A 26,690-nucleotide genomic window follows, 5' to 3' on the forward strand; every position below is an offset into this window, starting at 1 on the left:
CAAATGTTGGAAAAATGACTTGTGTCATGCACAAGTAAGTAGTAGATGTCCAAACCGACTTGCCAAAACTATAGTTTGTTAACAAGAAATGTGTGAAGTTTTTGAAAAACGAGTTTTAATGACTCCAACCTAAAAGTATGTAAACTTCCGACTTCAACTATCTATATATATAAAAATCTGTGTCTTGGATATATAAAGAGACATGTGACAAAGAAGCCCAAACCCAATATACTTTTTATTTGGAAGAGTCAGATAAAACAGGCAATATGAAGAAATATTCCATGAAGATTATTTTCAAAAGGCTTTCTTTTTCTTAAATTCAGAGGATGCAAAAAAAGAGAATAGTAACAATATAGGCCTAACAATTATAATAAGGTCACTGTAATCGAGGGTAGCTCTTGCAGAGTTCATGGTCCCTAATGTCCCCCCAACCGCCGTTCTTCACGTGGGGCGCCACCCCCCCTGCCCCATTAGCCGGAAGTCTCTTAGTAATCAGCAGGTTCTTGGGGAACAACTGATTGCTGCTGCTCTGAAGGATGGTATCTATCTTGGTCTTTTGGCTGGACGGCATGCACACAGACTTCTTGTGGTGCATTCCGCAGTCCCCGGCGTGGAAGACGCGGGGCGCCTCGCTCACCATGACCTTCCAGTAGGAGGGCAGGCAGGTTACGGTCAGGTGCTGCAAGGACCAGTCCCAGTTGTAGTCGTCATAGGTGCAGAAGGCGTCGGTGCATTGGATGAGTTTCTGGTAGGTCTCCCTGCTCAGAGCCATGCCCATGTTGTGCTCGGTGGACTTCCAGGCTTTCACCTCCACCTTGTTGGCTTTACTGGGGTAGCTGATGTGGCCGTAGCTCCCCAGAGATAGGATGTCACAGTCAGGGCAATTCTCCCTCTTCAGGATCGACATCAGCTTGAGGAAGTGGAGGAAGTCAGGGGAGAGGAAGTGGTCCTCCTCAATGAGAAGCACCAGACCCCGGTGGTCCTTCAGCGCCCGGACCCTGTCCCACACAAAGTGCAGCTTCCACCACCAGTGGTGCTTGGTCTGGGAGAACTTGGCCTCGCGGTAGTGGCCGAACGAGTCGGGGTACTCTGCGTTGATGCAACCCAGCTTTAAGGCGTCTATCTTGGAAATGTCTCTGGGGCAGTCCCTGGGGTCGTGGCCCGGGAACTCCTGGGGGTACAGCTGGATGCTGAAGGGAAAGAAGATCTGGAGGACCTGGCAGAAGTCCACTGAGGCCACCACCTGGTTGATCTCGGGGGACCAGAAGTCGTGGCTGAAGATGAGCAGGATGCTCTCCACGCCCCGGGCCTTCCTCAGACTCTCCACCAGCAGCCTCAGGTAGTCAGGTCTGTTGTGCACCTGGACCACCACCACCAGATCGTCCTTCTTCCTCGCTGCCCTGAACTTCTCCTCATGACTCACTGTCTGGTCAAAGTTGAGCTGGAACACAATGCCACGGTAGACCTGGGTGGTGTTGTCCACCTCTGGTTTTACCACCTCCTCTTTCTCCAGCTGCTTTTCAGGCTGGTTCTTGGGGTGTGTCTCGTTGACAGGTGCGATGGGTAGTACGTTAGGTATCCGGCTGACTGCAGGTGTGGCCTGCGGCTGTGGCTGCACCTGGCTACTGCTACTTCTCCTCGCCCCCTCAGCCTCTTTCAGGACTACCACCCCACTGCTCTTCTTCTGCTTCCCACTGGTCCAGAAGGCTAGGCCACACACCACCACTACCAGCGTCAGTATCACCACCTGGAGATAAAAATACAAATCATATCCTGTGCCCAGTTTTGGACTCTATCCTGCCTGCTATTGCAGTTATTTTACTAATGTTGTCATTGTTATTTAGATGATCTTTTTTGAAATACAGATACAGTAAGATTATGTAACAGAGTTCATATGAGTTTACAGGAGTTAATAAGTTATTCAATCATTCAATTGATCTAAAATAGATTAAACTGAACTAAATATGTCACAATATTTGACATTTTATTGTCTATGACTGTTTCCAAATACATTTGTTTTGTTTGTGCCATTTAAAACATGCCCAGTACAGAAACATGCAGCACATACACATGACTTGGGACTCGTCGTGTATTGTACCTTCCTCTTGTAGACTCGGAATCTCATGACAGGCAGTCACCCCCCTTGGGAAGGAAGAGGAGTTGATTGTAGAGAAACTGAAAAAAAGGCAGGTTTGCAATTTCTAATGGCACTGCTGTGCTTGGGGGAGGCAGGCAGGAAGGGCGGCAGGCAGGCAGGGAGCCTTGATAGAAAAAAGTTTCAAATTCTGTTGGTTGCTAACACCTGTTGCTAGCGCAAACTTTTAGAATGTAGACATGTGTCTTTGTGGAAAATAAGTGATGCCAGGTGAGATTCCCATAAGGCATGTTGGTCTCAGAGGCTGCAGCGTAGAGTTGTGCATGGAACCCACTGGAAAACAAAATGAGACACATAAGAGAAAATGTTACCATTTCTTATCGTCTTCACTAAACATGGCTACTTTATTAAATGCAACCTGCATGCATACCATAAATAATAAAACAATGGCTGTTATCGGAGTCCATGTACAATTTGTCAGTAAAGAAAACCATAAAATAAGTTATGATAAGAGCGGATACGGTGCCTTCGGAAAGTATTCAGACCCCTTGACTCTTGCCACATTTTGTTACGTTACAGCCTTATTCTAAAATGTATTAAATTGTTTCCCCCCCCTCAATCTATAAACAACACCGCATAATGACAAAGCAAAAACAGGTTAGACATTTTTGCAAATGTATAAAAAAAATATGGAAATATTACATTTACATAAGTATTCAGACCCTTTACTCAGTACTTTGCTGAAGCACCTTCGGCAGAAATTACAGCCTCGAGTCTTCTTGGGTATGACACTACAAGCTTGGCACACCTGTATTTGGGGAGTTTCTCCCATTCTTCTCTGCAGATCCTCTCAAGTTCTGTCAGGTTGGATGGGGAGCGTCGCAGCACCACTATTTTCAGGTCTCTCCAGAGATGTTCCTTTGGGTTCAAGTCCGGGCTCTGGTTGGGCCACTCAAAGACATTCAGAGACTTGTCCCGAAGCCACTCCTGCGTTGTCTAGGATGTGTGCTTAGGGTCAATGTCCTGTTGGAAGGTGAACCTTCTCCACAGTCAGAGCGCTCTTGAGCACGTTTTCATCAAGGATCTCTCTGTACATTGCTGTGTTCATTTTTCCCTCGATCCTGACTAGCTGCGAAAAACATCCCCACAGCATGATGCTGCCACCACGCTTCACCGTAGGGATGGTGCCAGGTTTCCTCCAGACGTGACAGTTGGCATTCAGGCCAAAGAGTTCAATCTTGGTTTCATCAGACAAGAGAATCTTGTTTCTCATTTTAGGAGTCTTTAGGTGCCTTTTGGCAAACTCTAAGCAGGCTGTCATGTGTCTTTTACTGAGAAGTGGCTTCTGTCTGGCCACTACCACAAACGCCTGATTGGTGGAGTGCTGCAGAGATGGTTGTCCTTCTGGAAGGCTCTCCCATCTCCACAGAGGAACTCCGCAGCCCTGCCAAAGTGACCATCGGGTTCTTGGTCACCTCCCTGACCAAGGCCCTTCTCCCCCGATTGCTGAGTTTGGCCGACCGGCCAGCTCTAGGAAGAGTTGTGATTGTTCCAAATTTCCATTTAAGAATGATGGAGGCAATGGTGTTCTTTGGGACCATCAATCCTGCAGGAATTTTTTGGTACCCTTCCCCAGATCTGTGCCTGGAAACAATCCTGTCTCAGAGCTCTACGGACAAATAATTCGACCCCATGGCTTGGTTTTTGCTCTGACATGCACTGTCAACTGTGGGACCTTATGAAAACAGGATTGTGCCTTTCCAAATCATGTCCAATCAATTGAATTTCCCACAGGTGGACTCCAATCAAGTTGGAGAAACATCTCAAGGATGATCAATGGAAACCAGATGCACCTGAGCTCAATTTTCGAGTATCATAGCAAAGGGTCTAAATACTAATGTAAATAGGGTATTTATGTTTGTTTTCATATATATATGCTAATATTTCTAAAAACCTGTTTTTGCTTTGTCATTATGGGGTATTGTGTGTAGATTGATGAGGAAAATGTTTTATTTAATCTATCTACTGTAAGTCGCTCTGGATAAGAGCGTCTGCTAAATGACTAAAATGTAAAATGTAAATGTATTGTAGAATAAGGCTGTAACGTAACAAAATGTGGAAAAGGGGAAGGGGTTTGAATACTTTCTGAATGCACTGTAAGTGACAATCCATGTACAAAATGCACCACTGCCAACGCCCCATACATTGACAAAAACTTTCCTGAAAACCAGTAGCCTAAATGTTAAACTGTAAGAGACATGATCATCATGTAGGCCTAATCCTTTGTGAAGATAAAGTATCTGCAGCCAGTCATCACGATTTAGATTCTTCATTTAGACACACTTGCCCTCCCATACCAGCCTGTGCTCCACTTTAACATTCTATGATTAGTTCCCTATTCTCTTCTTATCTTTGCAGCGTTTCTTGGTTGAACTAGCTCATCTGTGTCTCCTGCCCAGAGGCACTGTCACAATCAATACACATATCAAGACATCCACAAAATGGAAAGGTAAATAGCCTTTGCACTGGATCAGACTCCCTTGCCTAAAACACAGCAATGATGTTTTTGTTTTTTGCTAAATATGCACTACAAATAGATTGTAGCAATCTGCCTACGGTGTCCTTATGTACTTAACAGTGTACATTACACGCCTGTGCTAACTTTCACTACATTACGCGATACACACACAGTTAACAAGGTGTAGAGCTAAGCTAGCCACCGCCTATCATTTCAATCTAGACCGTTTTCTTATGTTTCTGAACATTAATGTAATAAACATTTCGGTATAACATGTCCTCCGTCCCATGGCACATGTTGGTCAAGAAGGAAATGGGGGTTCTCTAGACAAATCTAGTTCATGTAAGTGAAAGTAGCTTCCTCCCCCAACACTAGCAATCGTCTTGTTAGCGCCTGGAGCGGGGGACACCGACATCAAACCACCAACCCCATTTCGCTCGAGATTCGTGCCGTGTAGGTGTAACGTTACATCATTCACAACTACTTAGCTAGCTATATTTAGAAGCTTAAACATTGTTTACCGAGTGATGGATGTTATGGTAGCTAATAGCAATGTAGCTAGCTAGCAAGCTACATGTGTCTCGTAGAAGTTAGCTGGAGCGAGCGTATTATATTTAAAAGCAAGCACTCCATAGTCGCGTCTCAACCATTGGCCAAAACAGACTGTCGCAACCACTTTCATAGTGTGAAGAAAATGCGTTTGTATAGTTACCTAAAATATTACTCGTGCTATGCAGCTTTCTCTGCCGAAATTAACATTGCGATGAATCGAGGTATTCATTCTCCTCCATTCCTTCTCTCCTGCTCCCAATTTCGGGGCAAAATAACACATTAGCCAGCCAGCTAGCTAGCCAGCTAGCTTACGTTGGCACGAAGTACCAAATACGGAACCACTGCCTAGCTTTGACTCCCACAATGCATTACTCCATAGGGACTCTCTAGACATAAATAATGAATTGATATATTAGTCTAGTGTGCTACTGAACCATTGAATTGTAGCTTATAACAATGTAACAATATGGAGATTTGACATGTAGTCGGTATAATATTTATTTAGAATTACTAGTTTGTTTGTAGATAAACAAAGGCTTCTTCTGATCTGTTTTCTTTTAAAAAAAAATGATATAGGCCACTATGATAATAATCTAAACCAGTTAGATATTATTGTCTGTATATTACATTATTCGTGATTATATTCTATACAAAAGACAGGCAAAACGAGTATCACTACTAGCCTAACTTCAGCCCATTATTGTTAAATATTCAAGAAATCATGAAAAATAAATGATGGTCCAATTGGCATTACTTTACATTTCAAAGTGGGAAAGTATCCAAAGGATTTTTACTGGAACACTTCTGTGTTGGTAGTTGTTGTACACCATATGTTCTGTTGTATTTGTTTTTCTTATTAAATAGTAATTGCACAATGAAAAAAATTAAATCTTGCTGATTTTATTACGTACTTTGCTATTGATTCACATACTATTGGTATAATTACCATTTTTTTCAATCACTTTGGTGCAATTTTCACAAGTAAGTGGTACATTTTCACAACTCTAAGCACAAAAATCTATACAGATCATCAAAATGGCTTATGTTTCAAAACTCTAAGCACATTTTACATTTTCAACACACAAGTCAATTGTTGATAACACCAAATCACTCAATTTGGATACATATTCAATCTAAGTATATGCTTTTCAAAATGCAATATTCACTTAACTTTTGATATGATTTTCTTGTCATTTGTTAACAATACAATTAACTATATCACTTAATCAAATTGCTCAAACCAGATAACTAACTACTGAACCAGGAAGTTAAGGGGGGGGGCAGGTTGTTAACAGGGGGAGCAGGTACCTGACTATTGGTGGCTATTCAGCAGGTTGATGGTCTTGGGGTAGAAGCTATTGGCCAGTGTTACAGTTGAGCATACCACCCTCTGTAGCGCATTACGGTCTGCGGCGGTGGAGTAGCAGGCTGTGATGTAGCTTGGCAGAATGCTCTCGATGGTGCTCCTGTAGAACACTGTGAACGCCCTCGGGGAATTTCTTTCACATCCTGAGGTTGAAGAGTCGCTGTCATTCCTTATTCACCACGGTGTCCATGTGGTTTGACCATTTTAGCTCCTTGGAGATGTGTACTCCGAGGAACTTGAAAAGAATGGGGTCGTGCCCAGCCTTGTTCCTCCTGAAGTCCACAATCAGCTCCTTTGTTTTTCTGATGTTGAGGGTGAGGTTGTTTACCTGGCACCACACCGTCAGAGTTTCTACCTCCTCGTCGTTGTTGGTAATTAGGCCTGTTACTGTCGTGTCCTCAGCAAACTTGACGATGAAGTTGGGACTGTGTGAGGCCACGTAGTCATGGGGGTGGCCCGTCAGGAAGTCCAGGACCCAGTTGCATAGGGAGGAGTTCACTCCCAGGGCCGTGAGCTTTCTGGTGAGCTTAGAGTGCAGTGTGCAATGCAATGGCGATTGCGTCGTTCGTGTATTTGTCCGGGTGGGAAGCGAAATCAAGAGGGTTGAGTGTGTCGGGGACGGAGGAGGTGAGTGGTCTTTGACTAGCCTCTAAACCCACTGAATTGTGTAGTGTACAATGCACTGCTGAAATGCCTGGGTTATACACTCACCAATCAGTTTATTAGGTACACCTTCCCGTTCACAAAAATAGATCCCTCTTACAGAGTGAGAGTGAGTCACGTGGCCGTTGCTTGCTATATAAAACAGGCAGGCAGGCAGGCAGGCATCGAGGCATTCAGTTACTGTTCGATTTAACGTTAGAATGTGCAAAACAAGTGACCTAAGCTACTTTTAGCATTGTATGATCGTTGGTGCCAGGTACGCCAGATCCAGTATCTCAGAAACGGCCGCCCTCCTGGACTTTTCACTCACGACAGTGTCGCCATCGTTTACCGAGAATGGTGTAACAAACAAAAAACACCCAGTCAGCGGCAGTCCTGTGGGCGAAAACAGCTCATTGATGAGAGAGGTCGAAGGAGAATGGAAAGAATCGTGCAAGATAACAGGTGGGCCACAAACAGAAAAATAACGGTGCAGTACAACAGTGGTGGTCAGAACGGCATCTCGGAACGCACAACTCGTTGGTCCTTGTCACGGATGGGCTATTGCAGCAGACGACCACACCGGGTTCCACTCCTATTGGCTAAAAACAAGAAGAAGCAGCTCCAGTGGGCACACGATCACCAACACTGGAGAGTTGAGGAGTGGAAAACATTGATTTTGCATGAATGACTCAGAGGTGAAAGATGTGTGAAACCCCAATGAATGCTCAATCAAAGGATCTGAACATAAGATACAGGACATTACAAGTGTTATAAGTTTAGAATTTTTTAAGAGTTTTGAAACTATACCACTTATACTGAACAAAAATATAAATGCAACATGTAAAGTGTTTCATGAGCTGAAATAAAAGATCCACGAAGTGTTCCATATGCACAAAAAAGCTTATTTCTCTCAAATTCTCCCTGTTAGTGAGCGGTTATCCTTAGCCAAGATAATCCATCCACCTGACAGGTGTGGCATATCAACAAACTGATTAAATAGCATGATCATTACACAGGTGCATCTTGTGCTGGTGTCAATAAAAGGTCACTCTCAAATGTGCAGTTTTGTCATACAACACAATGCCTCAGATGTCTCAAGTTTTGAGGGAGCGTGCAATTGGTATGCTGACTGCAGGAATGTCCACCAGAGCTGTTGCCAGATAATTTAATGTTAATTTCTCTACCATAAAGTCATTCGAGAATTTGGCAGTACGTCCAACCGGCCTCACAACTGCAGACCATGTGTAACCACGCCAGCCCAGAACCTCCACCTCCAGCTTCTTTACCTGCGTGATTGTCCGAGACCAGCCACCCAGACAGCTGATGAAACAGGAGTATTTATGTCTGTAAAAATAATTTTGTGGGGGAAAACAAATTCTGATTGGCTGGGCCTTGCTCCCCGGGGGGTGGGCCAGTCTCCCAAGTGGGTGGACCTATGCCCTCCGGGCCCACCCACGGCTGTGCTCCTGCCTAGTCATGTGAAATCCATAGATTAGGGCCTAATGATTTATTTCAATTGACTGATTTCCTTATATGAACTGTAACTCAGTACTATCATTGAAATTGTTGCGTTTATATTTTTGTTCAGTATACATCGGAAAAATGTGCCAAAGCGATTGAATAAAAATGGAATTAAGAATGTTCATATTGTTCATTTCACATTTAAGGCATTTTTTTCATGCATGTTATTGCACCAGGACCCTGCATCAAAACCAGATCATTGGGGCCACTTGGATATAAGGTCCATTTGAGAGCATTTCGCTACACTCGCATTAACATCTGCTAACCATGTGTATGTGGCAAATAAATTTGATTTGAGATGGAGAAAGATGGGTAGACTAGTTATGTGTATCTAATATTGCATACATTGCATGTCTCGTTTTGAATGAATGATTTCTGCTTGTGCAAATGCTTTGTTGAGCTCTTCAACCAAATAATTATCCTGATATGGGGGGGTGGAACTGAAAACCTGTACCTTCAGAATCTATGTAAGCAGCCGCACAACGGTCCAGATGGAGCGATTGATGTGTTGCTGCTGCATGTTGTTGGCGTCCTCTTGCGGTGTACTACAAGAATGCACGCAACGCGATGTTTCCCACTATGCTTTGCGGGCGGAAGAAGCCCAGAAGAATAGTTTTATTTACGCATGCGCACCCGTCTTCCTTCCTTTTCGACATTCTACTCGAACGAGACAAGATGGGACATCAGAGCCTCTACTGGAGTCACCCAAGAAAATTCGGTCAGGGATCCCGATCCTGGTCAGTCTTGTTCAATATATTGTTTAGTATTTGTTATTATTCAATTTCGAGTACATTTCAGAGTTCGGAAGTTTTTCACGGACCCAAATTCTTAGTGTACAATTCGAACCACATGGAGTCTTCGCTCGACCTAATATGGCTGCCGATGTGGATTAACGCCCGACTCTCACATTGTTCTCGTATGTTAAATTTAGCAGTTTGCAATTTCTAGTAATGTTTCTAGTGAAAATGTATTTCCAGCCATCAATATACCCCTCAATCTGAATGTTGCCGGTTTATCCACTGCTACAACTTCGCGGCCAAAATTATTAGCTTCTAACGTTAGTAGCTACAGTACAGGAGCTCGTTAAGTTGGCGTGAAGCTAACATTGGCTATGTGGAAAACTGGTTAGCCGACATCAGTTATCTGGGTACAGTTGAATGCGCTTGAACTTGCTGGACATTTTTATTAAATCACCTTCGCCGTGTTAATCTAAGTGCATTATTTGTTTTTCAGCCGGGTATGCTCGAACAGACATGGTCTGATCCGTAAATACGGGCTCAACATGTGCCGCCAGTGCTTCAGGCAGTACGCGAATGACATCGGCTTTGTCAAGGCAAGTATTTGTTTGCACTGTATTCTTGCAAATGTAACTTGGTCACCGTTGACTATTAGTTGACATTACCGATGGTATATGCTAATATAAGGGGTGTAAAGAATGTAACGCATTCTTCCTCTGGACGATGTACTATACAGGGTATAAGGCTACAATGTTCATGGTTTTCCATTCTTGACAGAAATTGATTCCTTGTAATACATTTATTCTAACCATGATGCTTTATGTACACAGCTGGACTAACTGCATTGGATGCTGAAGTTTCCCCACTGGATGCGAAACCAACATGGGATGTTGCATTATTGCAAATAAATGTTTCAGTCCAACATAGTTGTCTTGTTTTTTGTTGGTCTACATTGTCTAACTTGTTCCACTGAGATCATAGTGTCTGCGGGTTTTCGCCCCACCCTTGTATTTGATTGAATTAAGGTCACTAATTAGTAAGGACCTCACCTGGTTGTCTATAGGTCTTAATGGACAGGGGGAAACTAAACCCTCTGACACTCAGCACTCGAGTGAGTTAGATGGTGACTCAGGATAAACTGGTTGAATTACAATATCACATGGGGTTACTTATAAAAGTTCGGCCTATTCACCCATGTGATGTACAATCTAGTGTAAAAGTTCTTAGGAAATGGCCACTTGTGTTAAGCTTATTCCAAGGTTGTAACTAATTCAAACAATGTTTTGTTGGAAATTTGAGTATTTCCTTGCTGGTATTGAGCGTTGAACCTCTTCCTGGGTAACATCGAGGGCTGCTGCAAGTAATCACTCTGTACCATTACTTGAGGTTTAAATAATGTTTGATAGATTTATGTAAATGTACATGGCTGTTTACACAGATTCCCCCCCCAACTAATTGGTATTTTCAGCAATTGCATATATTTCAGCGCTGATCTGATTGATCATAATACCATTTAAAAGAGAATTTGGCTGCCTGTGTAAACGGGGTATACCGTACCAATTTTTACATACTTCAGCCATTTCGGGTTTAGGGAGTAAAATGTTAGTGCAGACAATCCTTTCAAAGTGCAATTGATACTGATTAGTAGCAAATTACATGCATGATGCTCACCCACACATTGGGTTTGTGTGTCCTAATATCCCCTGAAGTTTACTATAAAAGGGAATGAGCAAGTGCACACTTGGGGGGGAAAGAATTGGGACGTAGCAATTTTTTCCCCCCCAACCAGGTGGACACATGTGTGATTGTCTTTGTAGTTTGTGATAAACAATGAGCTTCAAAGTAACAACCAGGCGTTTGAAGGATAGGAGTAACAGGATGTGGTGAATTTAACTCGTCTGATCACCTTTGTGCATTTGAAGTGTTTATAATACTGCCTCAAATGTACGATCACTTCTAAAGTAATTATATTTGACTATTTGAGAGGTGTCTGAGACAGGCCTATACTGAACAAATATGATTGTTACAATTTCTAAGATTTCACTGAGTTACAGTTCATATAAGGAAATCAGTCTATTGAAATAAGCCCCTAATCTATGGATTTCACATGATGGCAGAGGTGCAGCCGTAAGCCCACCCAATCAGAATGAGTTTTCCCCCACAAAATGGCATTACAAACATAAATACTTGTTGGAGGCAGTTTATGATCGAGGCAGGAACATTAAATTCTCTGGCAACAGCTTTAGTGAACATTCCTAGTCAGCATGTCAATTGCAAGCTTCCTCAACTTGTGGCATTGTTTTGTGACTGCATATTTTAAGTGGCCTTTTATTGTCTCAAGTGCAAGGTGCACCTGTGTAATGATCATGCTGTTTACTCAGCTTTGTGATATGCCATATGTTTCAGGTGGCTGGATTATCTTGGCAAAGGAGGAATACTCATTAACGGATGTAATCAAATTTGTGCATTTTAATAGAAATAAGCTTTTTTGCCTATGGAAAATGTGTTTCAGCTCATGAAACATGGGACCAACACTTTACATGTGTTTTTGTTCAGTGTACTAGTTGCGTGGGTTGATGTCTACACACGGTGTTGGTGAGTTTTTTTTGTTGCCACTTGGTGGCACACACGCTGTATTTTTAAATGTATCCTAACAATATATTGTTGTGGAGGTGCTCAGGGGCCCCCTCCAATTCAAAGGACCTTATTGGCATGGGAAACATGATTGCATTTCCAAAGCAAGTGAAATAGATTACTAACAAGAGTGAAATAAACAAATGAACAGTAAACATAACACTCAAAAGTTTCAGAGTAATAGTGACATTTCAAGTGACATCATGGCTATGTACAGTGTTGTAATTGTGCAAATAGTTGAAGTACAAAAGGGAAAATAAAGATAAATATGCAACCTGGTCTCAGAGCATTTCATATTATTCTGTACTTAAATCCGAGACACTCCATTTAGTATGTTACATTTTGTATGGTATGTATTCATTTGTGGATGTCCACCCATTTTGTATGATCTGTCCCAAATTACAATTCATACTATGTTATGAATTTGCAAAACATACAATTTGGAATATGATATTTTACTAATTCTAGCTAGGTTTCTAAAGTTAGCTAGCTGGCTAACCTTAGTTAGGCTAGTGGTTAAGTTTAGGAGAAGGGTTAGGGGAATATGCTAAGTAGTTGAAAAGTTGTTGTTAATGAGATTTGAACTCTCAACCTTTGGGTTGCTAGATGTTTGTGTTATACTTCAACCCCTACCAACAACCCTACTTTAGTTTTTGCCTGAAGTAACCATCTGTTTAATTTAACCATACCAAACATAACATATACTCATTTGATTATTTTGGTTTTACATTTACTATGTTTTGTCTAGTCTATGAGACCAGGCTGAAATATAGGTGGTATTTACAATGGTGTTTGTTCTTCACTGGTTGCTCTTTTCTTGTGGCAACAGGTCACAACTCTTGCTGCTGTGATGGCGCACTGTGGTATTTCACCCAGTAGATATGGGAGTTTATCAAAATAGGATTTGTTTTCAAATTATTATTGGGTCTTTGTAATCTGAGGGAAATATGTCTAATATGGTCATACATTTGCCTTGAGGTTAAGAAGTGCAGCTCAGTTTCCACCTCATTTTGTGGGCAGTGTGTGCACATAGTCTGTCTTCTCTTGAGAGCCAGGTCTGCCTACGGTGTCTCTACATAGTCAAAAGTTTCCTTAATTTTGGGTCAGTCACAGTGGTCAGGTATTCTGCTACCGTGTACTTTCTGTTAGGGCCAAATAGCATTCCATTCTGCTCTGTTTTTTTGGTTAGTTCTTTCCAGTGTTTCAAGTAATTCTATTTTTGTTTTGTCATAATTTGGTTGCCGTCCTAGGGCTCTGTTGGGTTGTTTGTGTTTCTGAACAGAGCGCCAGGAACAGCTTACTCTTCTCTAGGTTAAGCTCTCTGTAGGTGATGGCTTTGTTACGGAAGGATGGGAATCGCCTCCTTTCAGGTGGTTGTCAAATGTCTCCTTTCTGGATTTTGATAATTAGCAGGTATTGTCCTAGCTATGCTCTACATGCATTATTTGGTGTTTTACATTGTATGCGGAGGATGTTTTTTTTGCAGAATTATGCATGCTCAATTAGATTGTCTAATTTTGTGAATCCATGGTTGGTGAGCAGACCCCAGACCTCATAGCCATGAAGGGCAATGGGTTCTATAACTGATTCAAGTATTTTTTGCCAGATCCTAATTGGAATTTAACTTTATGTTTATTTTGATGGCGTAGAAGACCCTTCTTAGACAATTATGTGTATGAACCCTGGATGACTGACAGAGGGCGCTGTATTGAAGTCATTGCGAACAATTTTTGTACTCCTCTATTTTGGAAGCTTAAAAACAGATTTATTTAATGTGTACATTCGTTTTTGACAAGTATATTCTATTCCAGACACCTTAATGCATACTTTTCAATTATATTATGTGAACGGAACACACATATCTATATCTGCAGTACCAGTAAAAGGTTTGGACACAGCTACTCATTCCAGGGTTTTCTTTATTTTGTACTATTTTCTACATTGTAGAATAATAGTGAAGGCATCAAAACTATTAAATAACACATATGGAATCATGTAGTAACCAAAAAAGTGTTAAACAAATCAAAATATATTTTATATTTGAGATTCTTCAAAGTATTCTCATTTTGCCTTGATGACAGCTATGCACTCTTGGCATTCTCTCAACCAGCTTCATGACGTAGTCACCTGGAATGAATTTCAAGTAACAGGTGTGCCTTGTTAAAAGTACATTTGTGGAATTTCTTTTGAGTTGTGACAAGGTAGGGTTGGGTATGCAGATGATAGCCTTATTTGGTAAAAGACCAAGTCCAAATTATGGCAAGAACAGCTCAAATAATGAAGGAGAAATGACAGTCCATCATTACTTTAAAACATGGTCAGTCAATTTGGAAGATTTCAAGAACGTAGACATTTTTTTCAAGTGCATTCGCAAAAACCATATAGCGCTGTGATGAAACTGGCTCTCATGGGGACCGCCACAGGAAAGGAAGACCCAGAGTTACCTCTGCTGCAGAGGATAAGTTAGAGTTACCGGTAGTGATGCATGTGTAGCGCAACATTTTATGTTGCGTCATTATGTTATGTACCTACATTATATAGGTATGTACTTCAGCTTTGACATCGGTTAACAACATCAGCGTTAAACTAGACATCGGGCCGATGTTGATGTTGGCATTTATAGCTAATATCGTCCGATTCCGATAACTTCACCAATATATCGTGCATCCCTAGTTACCAGCCTCAAATTACAGCCCAAATAAATGCTTCACAGAGTTCAAGTAACAGACACATCTCAACATCAACTGTTCAGAGGAGACTGCGTGAATCAGTTATTCATTGTCGAATTGCTAAAAAGAAACCATTACTAAAGGACACCAATAATAAGAAGATACTTGCTTGGTCCAAGAAACAAAAGCAATGGACATTAGACCAGTGGAAATCTGTCCCTTGTTTTGATGAGTCCAAATTTGAGATTTTTGGTTCCAACCGCTGTGTGATCTCTGCATGTGTGGTTCCCACCGTGAAGCATGGAGGAGGAGGTGTGATGGTATGGGGGTTCTTTGCTGGTGACACTGTCAGTGATTTATTTAGAATTCAAGACACACTTATCCCCAACAAGTGCTCAGCATATGTGGGAACTCCTACAAGACTGTTGGGAAAGCATTCCAGGTGAAGCTGGTTGAGAGAATGCCAAGAGTGTGCAAAGCTGTCATCAAGCAAAGGGTGGCTACTTTGAAGAATCTCAAATATAAAATATATTTTGATTTGTTTTACATGTTATTGGTTAGCACATGATTCCATATGTGTTAGTTCATAGTTTTGATGTCTTCACTATTATTCTACAATGTAGAAAATAGTAAAAATAAAGAAAAACCCTTGATTGAGTAGGTGTGTCCAAACTTTTGACGGGTACTGTATATATATATATATATATGAATATATATAATAATATATAATAATATATATATATAATAATATAATATATATATAAACCTATTCCGTAATTTAAAAAAAAAATTGTTCTAAAGGTCTGAGAAATAATCACTGATCGGAGTTCTCATTCATGCTTTTCCTTAGCTCCCTGACTGTCAGTCTGTCACAGTCTCCCCAATATTAGGTTTCCATCAGTAAATGCCAGGGCTAATAAAAAAAGAGTACATTAGGAATCAAAAAGGTATAAGCAGAATTAATTATATTTCAAATTATAAACCATCAACTAGTCAAAAGACAGTGATTATTTCATGTCGGTTAAAAGTCCAGATCTACAGGTAAAGAAATCAGAATACAGTCAATACTCAAGTTACATTAGTAGTGGCCACTTCACTTGCAGATGATATTTATTATTACATATTAATCTGTGCATTACTGTGTCTGCCTGTCGAATGAAGTCTTCCATTCAGTTCTATTTGGAGTGCCCCTAGTCTAGACTCGAGAGGACAGTATTCCAGTTGCTTGAGGGGCTCCGTCAAGCCATTTTATTCCCCAATGAGAGATCCCAAGGGAAATGTCTCACACAAAGGCTAATTTATCATTCCACCACAGACTCAATCAACGAATATCATATTCAAACACTTTCTTAGATCGGGCAATGCAGCGTGTTTACTGTGTGTAGACATATTCCATCTCAAGATACCTCTCACTGGCACAGTCTTTCTATTCACTGAATATATTGATATTCTTGTTGATCATCCCAATTTAAGATCTAACTCAGTAAATCATCCACAGTGTTACTCTACCACTGTGACTCTATCCTTCACGAAATATGCTAATTTCAGGACAGTGTGTGCTACTCCCTCCGTCTCAAGGGAGAACGACTGCCCTTCTCATTGAAGCCCACAGAGTTCAAGGCCGACCACGGTATTGCAGGTATTGTTAACAGAAAACAGGATCCTCCATTATAATGAATGGCAAAATGGCAATCTTTGTGGTTAATCTTTGTGTAAAAAAATATAATAAAGCCATAGACAATCATGGTACCAATAATTGCTTCTAATTCAACATATTGAGTAACTCAGCACTTGCAATGCTGAGTTACTCAATGCGAGGGGGCAAAACTGTCACTTCCTGGAGTAGCTTAAACTGCACATGTTATGTCTCCATGAGACACCATCTTAACCGACTTCATTTGGCTTCAATGCGATAGTGACTCTTCACATAGGAATGAATGGTGTCGTGATCGATGGCTTTGTCCGTTCATATATACAGTCAGTTTTCCCTTTCCTGCTGCAACCATGATGATTTTCTGCCTGGTCTCATTGACTAGACGTAACATAGTTAATGTACATTGCACTCGGAAAGTATTCAGACCCCTCATCAATCTACACACATTACCCCATAATGACAGAGCTAAAATAGTTTGTTTTATACTCTATAGTATAAAAATATCACATTTCCGTAAGTATTCAGCCCCTTTACTCAGTACTTTGTTGAAGCACAGTTGGCAGAGATTGCAGCCTCGAGTCTTCTTGGGTATGACACTACAAGCTTGGCACACCTGTATTTGGGGAGTTTCTCCCATTCTTCTCTGCAGATCGTCTCAATCTCTGTCAGGTTGGTTGAGGAGCGTCGCTGCACAGCTATTTTCAGGTCTCTCCAGAGATGTTTGATCGGGCTCTGGCTGGGCCACTCAAGGACATTCAGAGACTTGTCCTTTGTATTGGCTGTGTGCTTAGGGTCGTTGTCCTGTTGGAAGGTGAACCTTCGCCCCAGTCTGAGGTTCTGAGTGCTCTAGAGCAGGTTTCTCTGTACTTTGCTCCGTTCATCTTTCCCTCGATTCTCTCAGTCCCTGCCGCTGAAAAACTTCCCCACAGCATGATGCTGCCACCACCGTGCTTCACTGTAGGGATAGTGCCAGGTTTCCTCCAGACATGACACTTGTCATTCAGGCCAAAGAGTTCAATCTGGTTTCATCAGACCAGAGAATCTTGTTTCTCATGGTCTGAGAGTCCTTTAGGTGCCTTTTGGCAAACTCCAAGCGGGCTGTCATGTGCCTTTTACTGAGAAGTGGCTTCCACCTGGCCATTCTACCATGAAGGCCTGATTGGTGGAGTGCTGCAGAGATAGTTGTCCTTCTGGAAGGTTATTCCATCTCCACAGAGGAATTCTGGACCTCTGTCAGAGTGACCATCGGGTTCTTGGTCACCTCCCTGACCAAGGACCTTCTCCTCTGATTGCTCAGTTTGGCTGGGTGGCCAGCTCTAGGAAGAGTCTTGGTGGTTCCAAACTTCTTTCATTTAAGAATGATGAAGGCCACTGTGTTCTTGGGGACCTTCAATGCTGCAGAATGTTTTAGTACCCTTTCCCAGATCTGTCCCTCAACACAATCCTGTCTCAAAGCTCTATGGACAATTTCTTCGACCTCATGGCTTGGTTTTTGCTCTGACATGCACTGTCAACTGTGGGACCTTATATAGATATATGTGTGCCTTTGCAAATCATATCCAATCAATTTCATTTACCACAGGTGGACTCCAATCAAGTTGTTAAAACATCTCAAGGATGATCCATAGAAACATGATGCACCTGAGCTAAATTTTGAGTCTCATAGCAAAGGTTCTGAATACAAATAACTTATTATATAACTTTTTTATTTTTATTTAATACATTTGCAAAAACATCAAAAAACATGTTTCGCTTTGTTATGGTGGGGTATTGTGTGTAGATTGACGAAGAAAAAATTGTAACTTAATCCGTTTTAGAATTAGGATGTAAGGTAACAAAATGTGGAAAATGGGAAGGGGTCTGAATACTTTCCGAATGCACTGTAAATCCAGGACACTCAAATTAGCATGAGATGTTACGTTTGGTATGGGCACATAAGATAGAAGGTTGCCTAAGGCAACAACAAAAGGAGGGTGGCTGGTTGGGCGTATAACATAATGTACAACTTTAGCATTTTAGCTATTTAGCAACTTTGCTTCTACTTACTACTTTTTAGCTACTTTGCAACAACATAGCATGTTAGCAACCCTTCCCCTAAACCTAACCTTAACCCTTTTCGCTAACCCTTCCCCTAAACCTAATCTTAATCCTTTTCGCTAACCCTTCCCCTAACATTAACCTTAACCCTTTAACCCAACTCCTTACCTTAACCCTAGCCTTAATCCCTAACCCTAACCCCTAGAGCAAGCTAATGTTAACAACTTAGCCACCTACCTAACATCAGCCACAACAAATTGTCATAAATTTGTAACATATTGTACGAATTGTAATTCGTAACATATTGTAGGAATTGCAATTACAAAATGGTATGTAGAGGATAGCTGATGCTTTAAAATAAAATAAAATCGATGACCTAAACAACATACAGCTGGTGGGTTATGCACTCTATCGGCAAGATAGAACAGCAGCCTCTGGTAAGACACGGGGCGGGGGCCTATGCATATTTGTAAACAATAGCCAGCGCACAATATCTAAGGAAGTTTCAGGGTTTTGCTCGCCTGAGGTAGAGTACCTCATGATAAGCTGTAGACCACACTATCTACCTAGAGAGTTTTCATCTGTATTTTTCGTAGCTGTCTACGTACCAACACAGATCGATGCTGACACTAAGACCGCACTCAATGCGCTGTATACCGCCATAAGCAAACAGGAAAACGCTCATCCAGAGGCGGCGCTCCTAGTGGCCGGAACTTTAATGCATTAAATCCGATTGACCAAATTTCTACCAGCATGTTAAATGTGCAACCAGAGGGAAAAAAATCTAGACCACCTTTACTCCACACACAGAGACACGTACAAAGCTCTATCTCGCCCTCCATTTGGCAAATCTGACCATAATTCTGTCCTGCTGATTCCTGCTTACAAGCAAAAATAAAAACAGGAAGCACCAGTGACTCGGTCTATAAAAAAGTGGTCAGATGAAGCAGATGCTAAACTACAGGACTGTTTTGCTAGCACAGACTGTCATTGAGGAGTACACCACATCAGTCAGTGGCACCATCAATAAGTGCATCGATGAAGTCGTCCCCAAAGTGACTGTACGTAAATACCTCAACCAGGAGCCATGGATTACAGGCAACATCCACACTGATCTAAAGGGTAGAGGTGCCGCTTTCAAGGAGCGGGACTCTAATCCGGAAGCTTATAAGAAATCCCGCTATGCCCTCCGACGAACCATCAAAAAGACAAAGTGTCAATACAGGACTAAGATTGAATCGTACTACACCGGCTCCGGTGCTCGTCGAATGTGGCAGGGCTTGCAAACTATTACAGACTGCAAAGAGAAGCACAGCCGAGATCTGCCCAGTGACACGAGCCTACCAGACGAGCTAAATTACATCTATGCTTACTTCCAGGCAAGTAACACTGAAACATGCATGAGAGCATCAGCTGTTGCGGTCGACTGTGTGATCACGGTCTCTGTAGCCGCTGTGAGTAATAAGTTTAAACAGGTCAACATTCACAAGGCCGCAGGGCCAGACGGATTACCAGGACGTGTACTCCGAGCATTCGCTGACCAACTGGCAGGTGTCTTCACTGACATTTTCAACCTCGCCCTGTCTGAGTCTTTAATACCAACATGTTTCAAGCAGATCACCATATTTCCTGTGCCCAAGAACATTAAGGTAACCTGCCTAAATGACTACCGACCCGTAGCGTCTGTAGCCATGAAGTGCTTTGAAAGACTGGTCATGGCTCAAATCAACACCATTATCCCAGAAATCCTAGACCCACTGCAATTTGCATACCGCCCTAACAGATCTACAGATGATGCAATCTCTATTGCACTCCACACTGCCCTTTCTCACCTGGACAAAAATAACAACTATGTGAGAATGCTATTCATTGAATTCAGCTCAGCGTTCAACACCATGGTGCCCTCAAAGCTCATCACTAATCTAAGGACCCTGGGACTAAACACCTCCCTCTGCAACTGGATCCTGGTCTTCCTGATGAGCCACCCCCAGGTGGTAAGGGTAGGTAACAACACATCCGCCACGTTGATCCTCAACACGGGGGCCCCTCAGGGGTGCGTGCTCAGTCCCCTCCTGTACTTCATGTTCCCTCATGACTGCAAGGCCAGGCACGACTCCAACACCATCATTAAGTTTTAGATGACACAACAGTGGTAGGCCTGATCACCGGCAACGACGAGACAGCTGATAGGAAGGAGGTCAGAGACCTGGCCGTGTGGTGCCAGGACAACAACCTGTCCCTCAACGTAATCAAGACAAAGAGATGATTGTGGACTACAGGAAAAGTAGAACCAAGCACGCCCCCATTCTCATCGATGGGGCTGTAGTGGAGCAGGTTGAGAGCTTCAAGTCCATTGGTGTCTACATCACCAACAAACTAACATGGTCCTAGACAGTCGTGAAGAGGGCACGACAAGACCTATTCCCCCTCAGGAGACTGAAAAGACTTGGCAATGGTTCTCAGATCCTCAAAAGGTTCGACACCTGCACCATCTAGAGCATCCTGGCTGGTTGCATCACTGCCTGGTGTGGCAACTGCTCGGCCTCTGACCATAAGACACTACAGGGTGTAGTGCATACAGCCCAGTACATCACTGGGGCCAAGCTTCCTGCCATCCAGGACCTCTATACCAGGCGGTGTCAGAGGAAGGCCCTAAAAATTGTCAAAGACTCCAGCCACCCTAGTCATAGACTGTTCTCTCTGCTACCGCATAGCAAGCGGTACCGGAGCACCAAGTCTCAGTCCAAGAGGCTTCTAAATACAGCTTCTACCCCCAAGCCATGAGACTCATGAACATCTAATCAAATGACTACCCAGACTATTTGCATTGCCCCCCCCTGTCTTTTACACTGCTGCTACTCTCTGTTATTATTTATGCATAGTCACTTTAATAACTCTACCTACATGTACATATTACCTCAATTACCTCGACTAACCGGTGCCCCCGCACATTGACTCTGTACCGGTACCTCTTGTATATAGCCTCACTTTTGTTATTTTACTGCTCTTTAATTATTTTTTACTTTTATATCTTATTCTTATATTTTTTGGGGTATTTTTTATTTGTTGTTATTTTTTAACTGTATTATTGGTTAGGCATTTGGTTAAGCATTTCACTGTAAGGTGTTTTATTCGGCGCATGTGACAAACATTTGATTTGATTTGAATTCTCATTCAAATGCTGCTTGCAATAAAACACTCCGCCTGAGGGGGCAGTGGTGCACCACGGCTGAAACCCAACAATCCAAGACAATAGGCTTGGAACATTCGAAGAGTGACTCGACGGGGGGCCTGCCCAGCTCCCTGGGGAGAGGCTCTCTTCCCATTGTTAAGAAATACATGCAAATGCCGACTGATAAGAGTCAGCCTTTATAAGGCTGTCAGCTTGGGCATAGCTAATTGAATGCTGCACGCCATTTGAACTGCCGCACAGAGAGGGAGCGGAGGGGTGAGACCGCAGGGAGGGGGGGGAACAACGTGGAGGGGACGAGTCAAATGGTGGACATGATGTAATGTATCTATCACTGATCTGTGAGAGGTGTCTTATCTGATTCCACTGCGAAATACGTGTGCGCGTCTGTGTGTGTGTGCATGCATATACACTGAGTATACCAAACCTAATGAACACCTTCCTAATATTGAGTTGCCCCCCTTTCCCTAAGAACAGCCTCAATTTGTCGGGAAATGGACTCTACAAGATGTCAAAAGCATTCCACAGGGATGCTGGCTCATGTTGACTCCAATGCTTCCCACATTTGTGTCAAATTGGCTGGATGTCCTTTGGGTGGTGGACCATTCTTGATACACACAGGAAACTGTTGAGTGTGAAAAACTCCCGTTCTTCTACACTGATTGGAGTGGATTTAACAAGTGACAACAAGGGATCATAGCATTAACCTGGATTCAGCTGGTCAGTCTATGTCATGGAAAGAGCAGGTGTGTGTGAGAGAATGTATAGTCAAAGCAGCATAAGATGTGGTTACTAATGAATTAGACTAGACACAAGAAGAGACACAGAGAGGACTAATGAATTAGAGTAGACAAGAAGAGACACAGAGGACTAATGAATTAGAGTAGACACAAGAAGAGACACAGAGAGGACTGATGAATTAGAGTAGACACAAGAAGAGACACAGAGGACTAATGAATTAGACTAGACACAAGAAGAGACACAGAGAGGACTAATGAATTAGACTAGACACAAGAAGAGACACAGAGATGACTAATGAATTAGACTAGACACAAGAAGAGACACAGAGAGGACTAATGAATTAGAGTAGACACAAGAAGAGACACAGAGATGACTAATGAATTAGACTAGACACAAGAAGAGATACAGAGGACTAATGAATTAGACTAGACACAAGAAGAGACACAGAGAGGACTAATGAATTAGACTAGACACAAGAAGAGACACAGAGGACTAATGAATTAGAGTAGACACAAGAAGAGACACAGAGAGGACTAATGAATTGGAGTAGACACAAGAAGAGACACAGAGAGGACTAATGAATTAGACTAGACACAAGAAGAGACACAGAGAGGACTAATGAATTAGACTAGACACAAGAAGAGACACAGAGGACTAATGAATTAGACTAGACACAAGAAGAGACACAGAGAGGACTAATGAATTAGAGTAGACACAAGAAGAGACACAGAGGACTAATGAATTAGACTAGACACAAGAAGAGACACAGAGGACTAATGAATTAGACTAGACGCAAGAAGAGACAGAGAGAGGACTAATGCATTAGACTAGACACAAGAAGAGACACAGAGAAGACTAATGAATTAGACTAGACACAAGAAGAGACACAGAGAGGACTAATGAATTAGAGTAGACACAAGAAGAGACAGAGAGGACTAATGAATTAGACTAGACACAAGAAGAGACACAGAGAGGACTAATGAATTAGACTAGACACAAGAAGAGACACAGAGAGGACTAATGAATTAGACTAGACACAAGAAGAGACACAGAGAGGACTAATGAATTAGACTAGAAACAAGAAGAGACAGATAGGACTAATGAATTAGACTAGACACAAGAAGAGACACAGAGAGGACTAATGAATTAGACTAGACACAAGAAGAGACACAGAGAGGACTAATGAATTAGACTAGACACAAGAAGAGACACAGAGAGGACTGATGAAATAGACTAGACACAAGAAGAGACACAGAGGACTAATGAATTAGACTAGACACAAGAAGAGACACAGAGAGGACTAATGAACTAGACTAGACACAAGAAGAGACACAGAGAGGACTGATGAATTAGAGTAGACACAAGAAGAGACACAGAGAGGACTAATGAATTAGACTAGACACAAGAAGAGACACAGAGAGGACTAATGAATTAGAGTAGACACAAGAAGAGACACAGAGATGACTAATGAATTAGACTAGACACAAGAAGAGACACAGAGGACTAATGAATTAGAGTAGACACAAGAAGAGACACAGAGGACTAATGAATTAGACTAGACACAAGAAGAGACACAGAGAGGACTAATGAATTAGACTAGACACAAGAAGAGACACAGAGAGGACTAATGAATTAGAGTAGACACAAGAAGAGACACAGAGATGACTAATGAATTAGACTAGACACAAGAAGAGACACAGAGGACTAATGAATTAGAGTAGACACAAGAAGAGACACAGAGAGGACTGATGAATTAGAGTAGACACAAGAAAAGACACAGAGAGGACTAATGAATTAGAGTAGACACAAGAAGAGACACAGAGGACTAATGAATTAGACTAGACACAAGAAGAGACACAGAGAGGACTAATGAATTAGACTAGACACAAGAAGAGACACAGAGATGACTAATGAATTAGACTAGACACAAGAAGAGACACAGAGAGGACTAATGAATTAGAGTAGACACAAGAAGAGACACAGAGATGACTAATGAATTAGACTAGACACAAGAAGAGACACAGAGGACTAATGAATTAGACTAGACACAAGAAGAGACACAGAGAGGACTAATGAATTAGACTAGACACAAGAAGAGACACAGAGAGGACTAATGAATTAGACTAGACACACGAACAGACACAGAGGACTAATGAATTAGAGTAGACACAAGAAGAGACACAGAGAGGACTAATGAATTAGACTAGACACAAGAAGAGACACAGAAGGGACTAATGAATTAGACTAGACACAAGAAGAGACACAGAGGACTAATGAATTAGACTAGACACAGAGAGGACTAATGAATTAGACTAGACACAAGAAGAGACACAGAGGACTAATGAATTAGACTAGACGCAAGAAGAGACACAGAGAGGACTAATGAATTAGACTAGACACAAGAAGAGACACAGAGAGCACTAATGAATTAGAGTAGACACAAGAAGAGACACAGAGGACTAATGAATTAGACTAGACACAAGAAGAGACACAGAGGACTAATGAATTAGACTAGACGCAAGAAGAGACAGAGAGAGGACTAATGCATTAGACTAGACACAAGAAGAGACACAGAGAGGACTAATGAATTAGACTAGACACAAGAAGAGACACAGAGAGGACTAATGAATTAGAGTAGACACAAGAAGAGACAGAGAGGACTAATGAATTAGACTAGACACAAGAAGAGACACAGAGAGGACTAATGAATTAGACTAGACACAAGAAGAGACACAGAGAGGACTAATGAATTAGACTAGACACAAGAAGAGACACAGAGAGGACTAATGAATTAGACTAGACACAAGAAGAGACACAGAGAGGACTAATGAATTAGACTAGACGCAAGAAGAGACACAGAGAGGACTGATGAAATAGACTAGACACAAGAAGAGACACAGAGGACTAATGAATTAGACTAGACACAAGAAGAGACACAGAGAGGACTAATGAATTAGACTAGACACAAGAAGAGACACAGAGATGACTAATGAATTAGACTAGACACAAGAAGAGACACAGAGAGGACTAATGAATTAGACTAGACACAAGAAGAGACACAGAGATGACTAATGAATTAGACTAGACACAAGAAGAGACACAGAGATGACTAATGAATTAGACTAGACACAAGAAGAGACACAGAGGACTAATGAATTAGACTAGACACAAGAAGAGACACAGAGAGGACTAATGAATTAGACTAAACACAAGAAGAGACACAGAGATGACTAATGAATTAGACTAGACACAAGAAGAGACACAGAGAGGACTAATGAATTAGACTAGACACAAGAAGAGACACAGAGGACTAATGAATTAGACTAGACACAAGAAGAGACAGAGAGAGGACTAATGAATTAGACTAGACACAAGAAGAGACACAGAGAGGACTAATGAATTAGACTAGACACAAGAAGAGACACAGAGAGGACTAATGAATTAGACTAGACACAAGAAGAGACACAGAGAGGACTAATGAATTAGAGTAGACACAAGAAGAGACACAGAGAGGACTAATGAATTAGACTAGACACAAGAAGAGACACAGAGGACTAATGAATTAGAGTAGACACAAGAAGAGACACAGAGGACTAATGAATTAGAGTAGACACAAGAAGAGACACAGAGATGACTAATGAATTAGACTAGACACAAGAAGAGACACAGAGGACTAATGAATTAGACTAGACACAAGAAGAGACACAGAGAGGACTAATGAATTAGACTAGACACAAGAAGAGACACAGAGATGACTAATGAATTAGACTAGACACAAGAAGAGACACAGAGGACTAATGAATTAGAGTAGACACAAGAAGAGACACAGAGAGGACTAATGAATTAGACTAGACACAAGAAGAGACACAGAGGACTAATGAATTAGAGTAGACACAAGAAGAGACACAGAGGACTAATGAATTAGACTAGACACAAGAAGAGACACAGAGAGGACTAATGAATTAGACTAGACACAAGAAGAGACACAGAGAGGACTAATGAATTAGAGTAGACACAAGAAGAGACACAGAGGACTAATGAATTAGAGTAGACACAAGAAGAGACACAGAGAGGACTGATGAATTAGAGTAGACACAAGAAAAGACACAGAGAGGACTAATGAATTAGAGTAGACACAAGAAGAGACACAGAGGACTAATGAATTAGACTAGACACAAGAAGAGACACAGAGAGGACTAATGAATTAGACTAGACACAAGAAGAGACACAGAGATGACTAATGAATTAGACTAGACACAAGAAGAGACACAGAGAGGACTAATGAATTAGAGTAGACACAAGAAGAGACACAGAGATGACTAATGAATTAG

The 26,690-nt window shown here is 41.8% G+C and overlaps 2 protein-coding genes across 5 annotated transcripts; one reads left to right on the top strand and one right to left on the bottom strand.

Moving 5' to 3' along the window:
• Nucleotides 1–216: 216 nt before the first annotated feature.
• On the bottom strand, nucleotides 217–5,546 carry LOC139582218 (alpha-1,6-mannosyl-glycoprotein 2-beta-N-acetylglucosaminyltransferase-like). 3 transcript variants are annotated; one of them, XM_071412178.1, is made up of 3 exons: nucleotides 5,326–5,546; nucleotides 2,099–2,428; nucleotides 217–1,747 (listed from the first exon to the last, which is right to left on the bottom strand). In XM_071412178.1, exons 2-3 carry the CDS (start codon nucleotides 2,123–2,125, stop codon nucleotides 377–379), a joined length of 1,398 nt encoding a protein of 465 aa, XP_071268279.1. In that variant the 5' UTR covers nucleotides 2,126–2,428; nucleotides 5,326–5,546; the 3' UTR covers nucleotides 217–376. The 3 variants fall into 3 exon arrangements, with proteins under 3 accessions (XP_071268279.1, XP_071268277.1, XP_071268278.1); XM_071412176.1 differs by having other exon boundaries at nucleotides 2,069–2,428; nucleotides 5,326–5,528; XM_071412177.1 differs by lacking the exon at nucleotides 5,326–5,546 and adding an exon at nucleotides 5,135–5,155 and having other exon boundaries at nucleotides 2,069–2,428.
• A 3,658-nt stretch (nucleotides 5,547–9,204) lies between these two features.
• Nucleotides 9,205–10,356, top strand: LOC139582227 (small ribosomal subunit protein uS14-like). Of its 2 annotated transcripts, none has more exons than XM_071412198.1 (3): nucleotides 9,205–9,434; nucleotides 9,931–10,030; nucleotides 10,265–10,356. In XM_071412198.1, exons 1-3 carry the CDS (start codon nucleotides 9,265–9,267, stop codon nucleotides 10,271–10,273), a joined length of 279 nt encoding a protein of 92 aa, XP_071268299.1. In that variant the 5' UTR covers nucleotides 9,205–9,264; the 3' UTR covers nucleotides 10,274–10,356. The 2 variants fall into 2 exon arrangements, with proteins under 2 accessions (XP_071268299.1, XP_071268300.1); XM_071412199.1 differs by having other exon boundaries at nucleotides 9,294–9,434; nucleotides 9,931–10,122; nucleotides 10,193–10,356.
• The last annotated feature ends 16,334 nt before the right edge of the window (nucleotides 10,357–26,690 follow it).

Source organism: Salvelinus alpinus, chromosome 8 (assembly GCF_045679555.1).
Source record: "Salvelinus alpinus chromosome 8, SLU_Salpinus.1, whole genome shotgun sequence".
Lineage (NCBI taxonomy): Eukaryota > Metazoa > Chordata > Actinopteri > Salmoniformes > Salmonidae > Salvelinus > Salvelinus alpinus.

Bases quoted from the DNA above. Each gene is read 5' to 3' on its own strand.
- LOC139582218 (XM_071412176.1), bottom strand. From the start codon at position 2,125: ATGAGATTCCGAGTCTACAAGAGGAAGGTACAATACACGACGAGTCCC. The intron at 1,748-2,068 runs GTATGTGCTGCA...TTTTATCTCCAG, and splicing joins CGACGAGTCCCAAGTCATGT to GTGGTGATACTGACGCTGGT.
- LOC139582227 (XM_071412198.1), top strand. From the start codon at position 9,265: ATGTTTCCCACTATGCTTTGCGGGCGGAAGAAGCCCAGAAGAATAGTT. The intron at 9,435-9,930 runs GTCAGTCTTGTT...TTTGTTTTTCAG, and splicing joins GGTCAGGGATCCCGATCCTG to CCGGGTATGCTCGAACAGAC.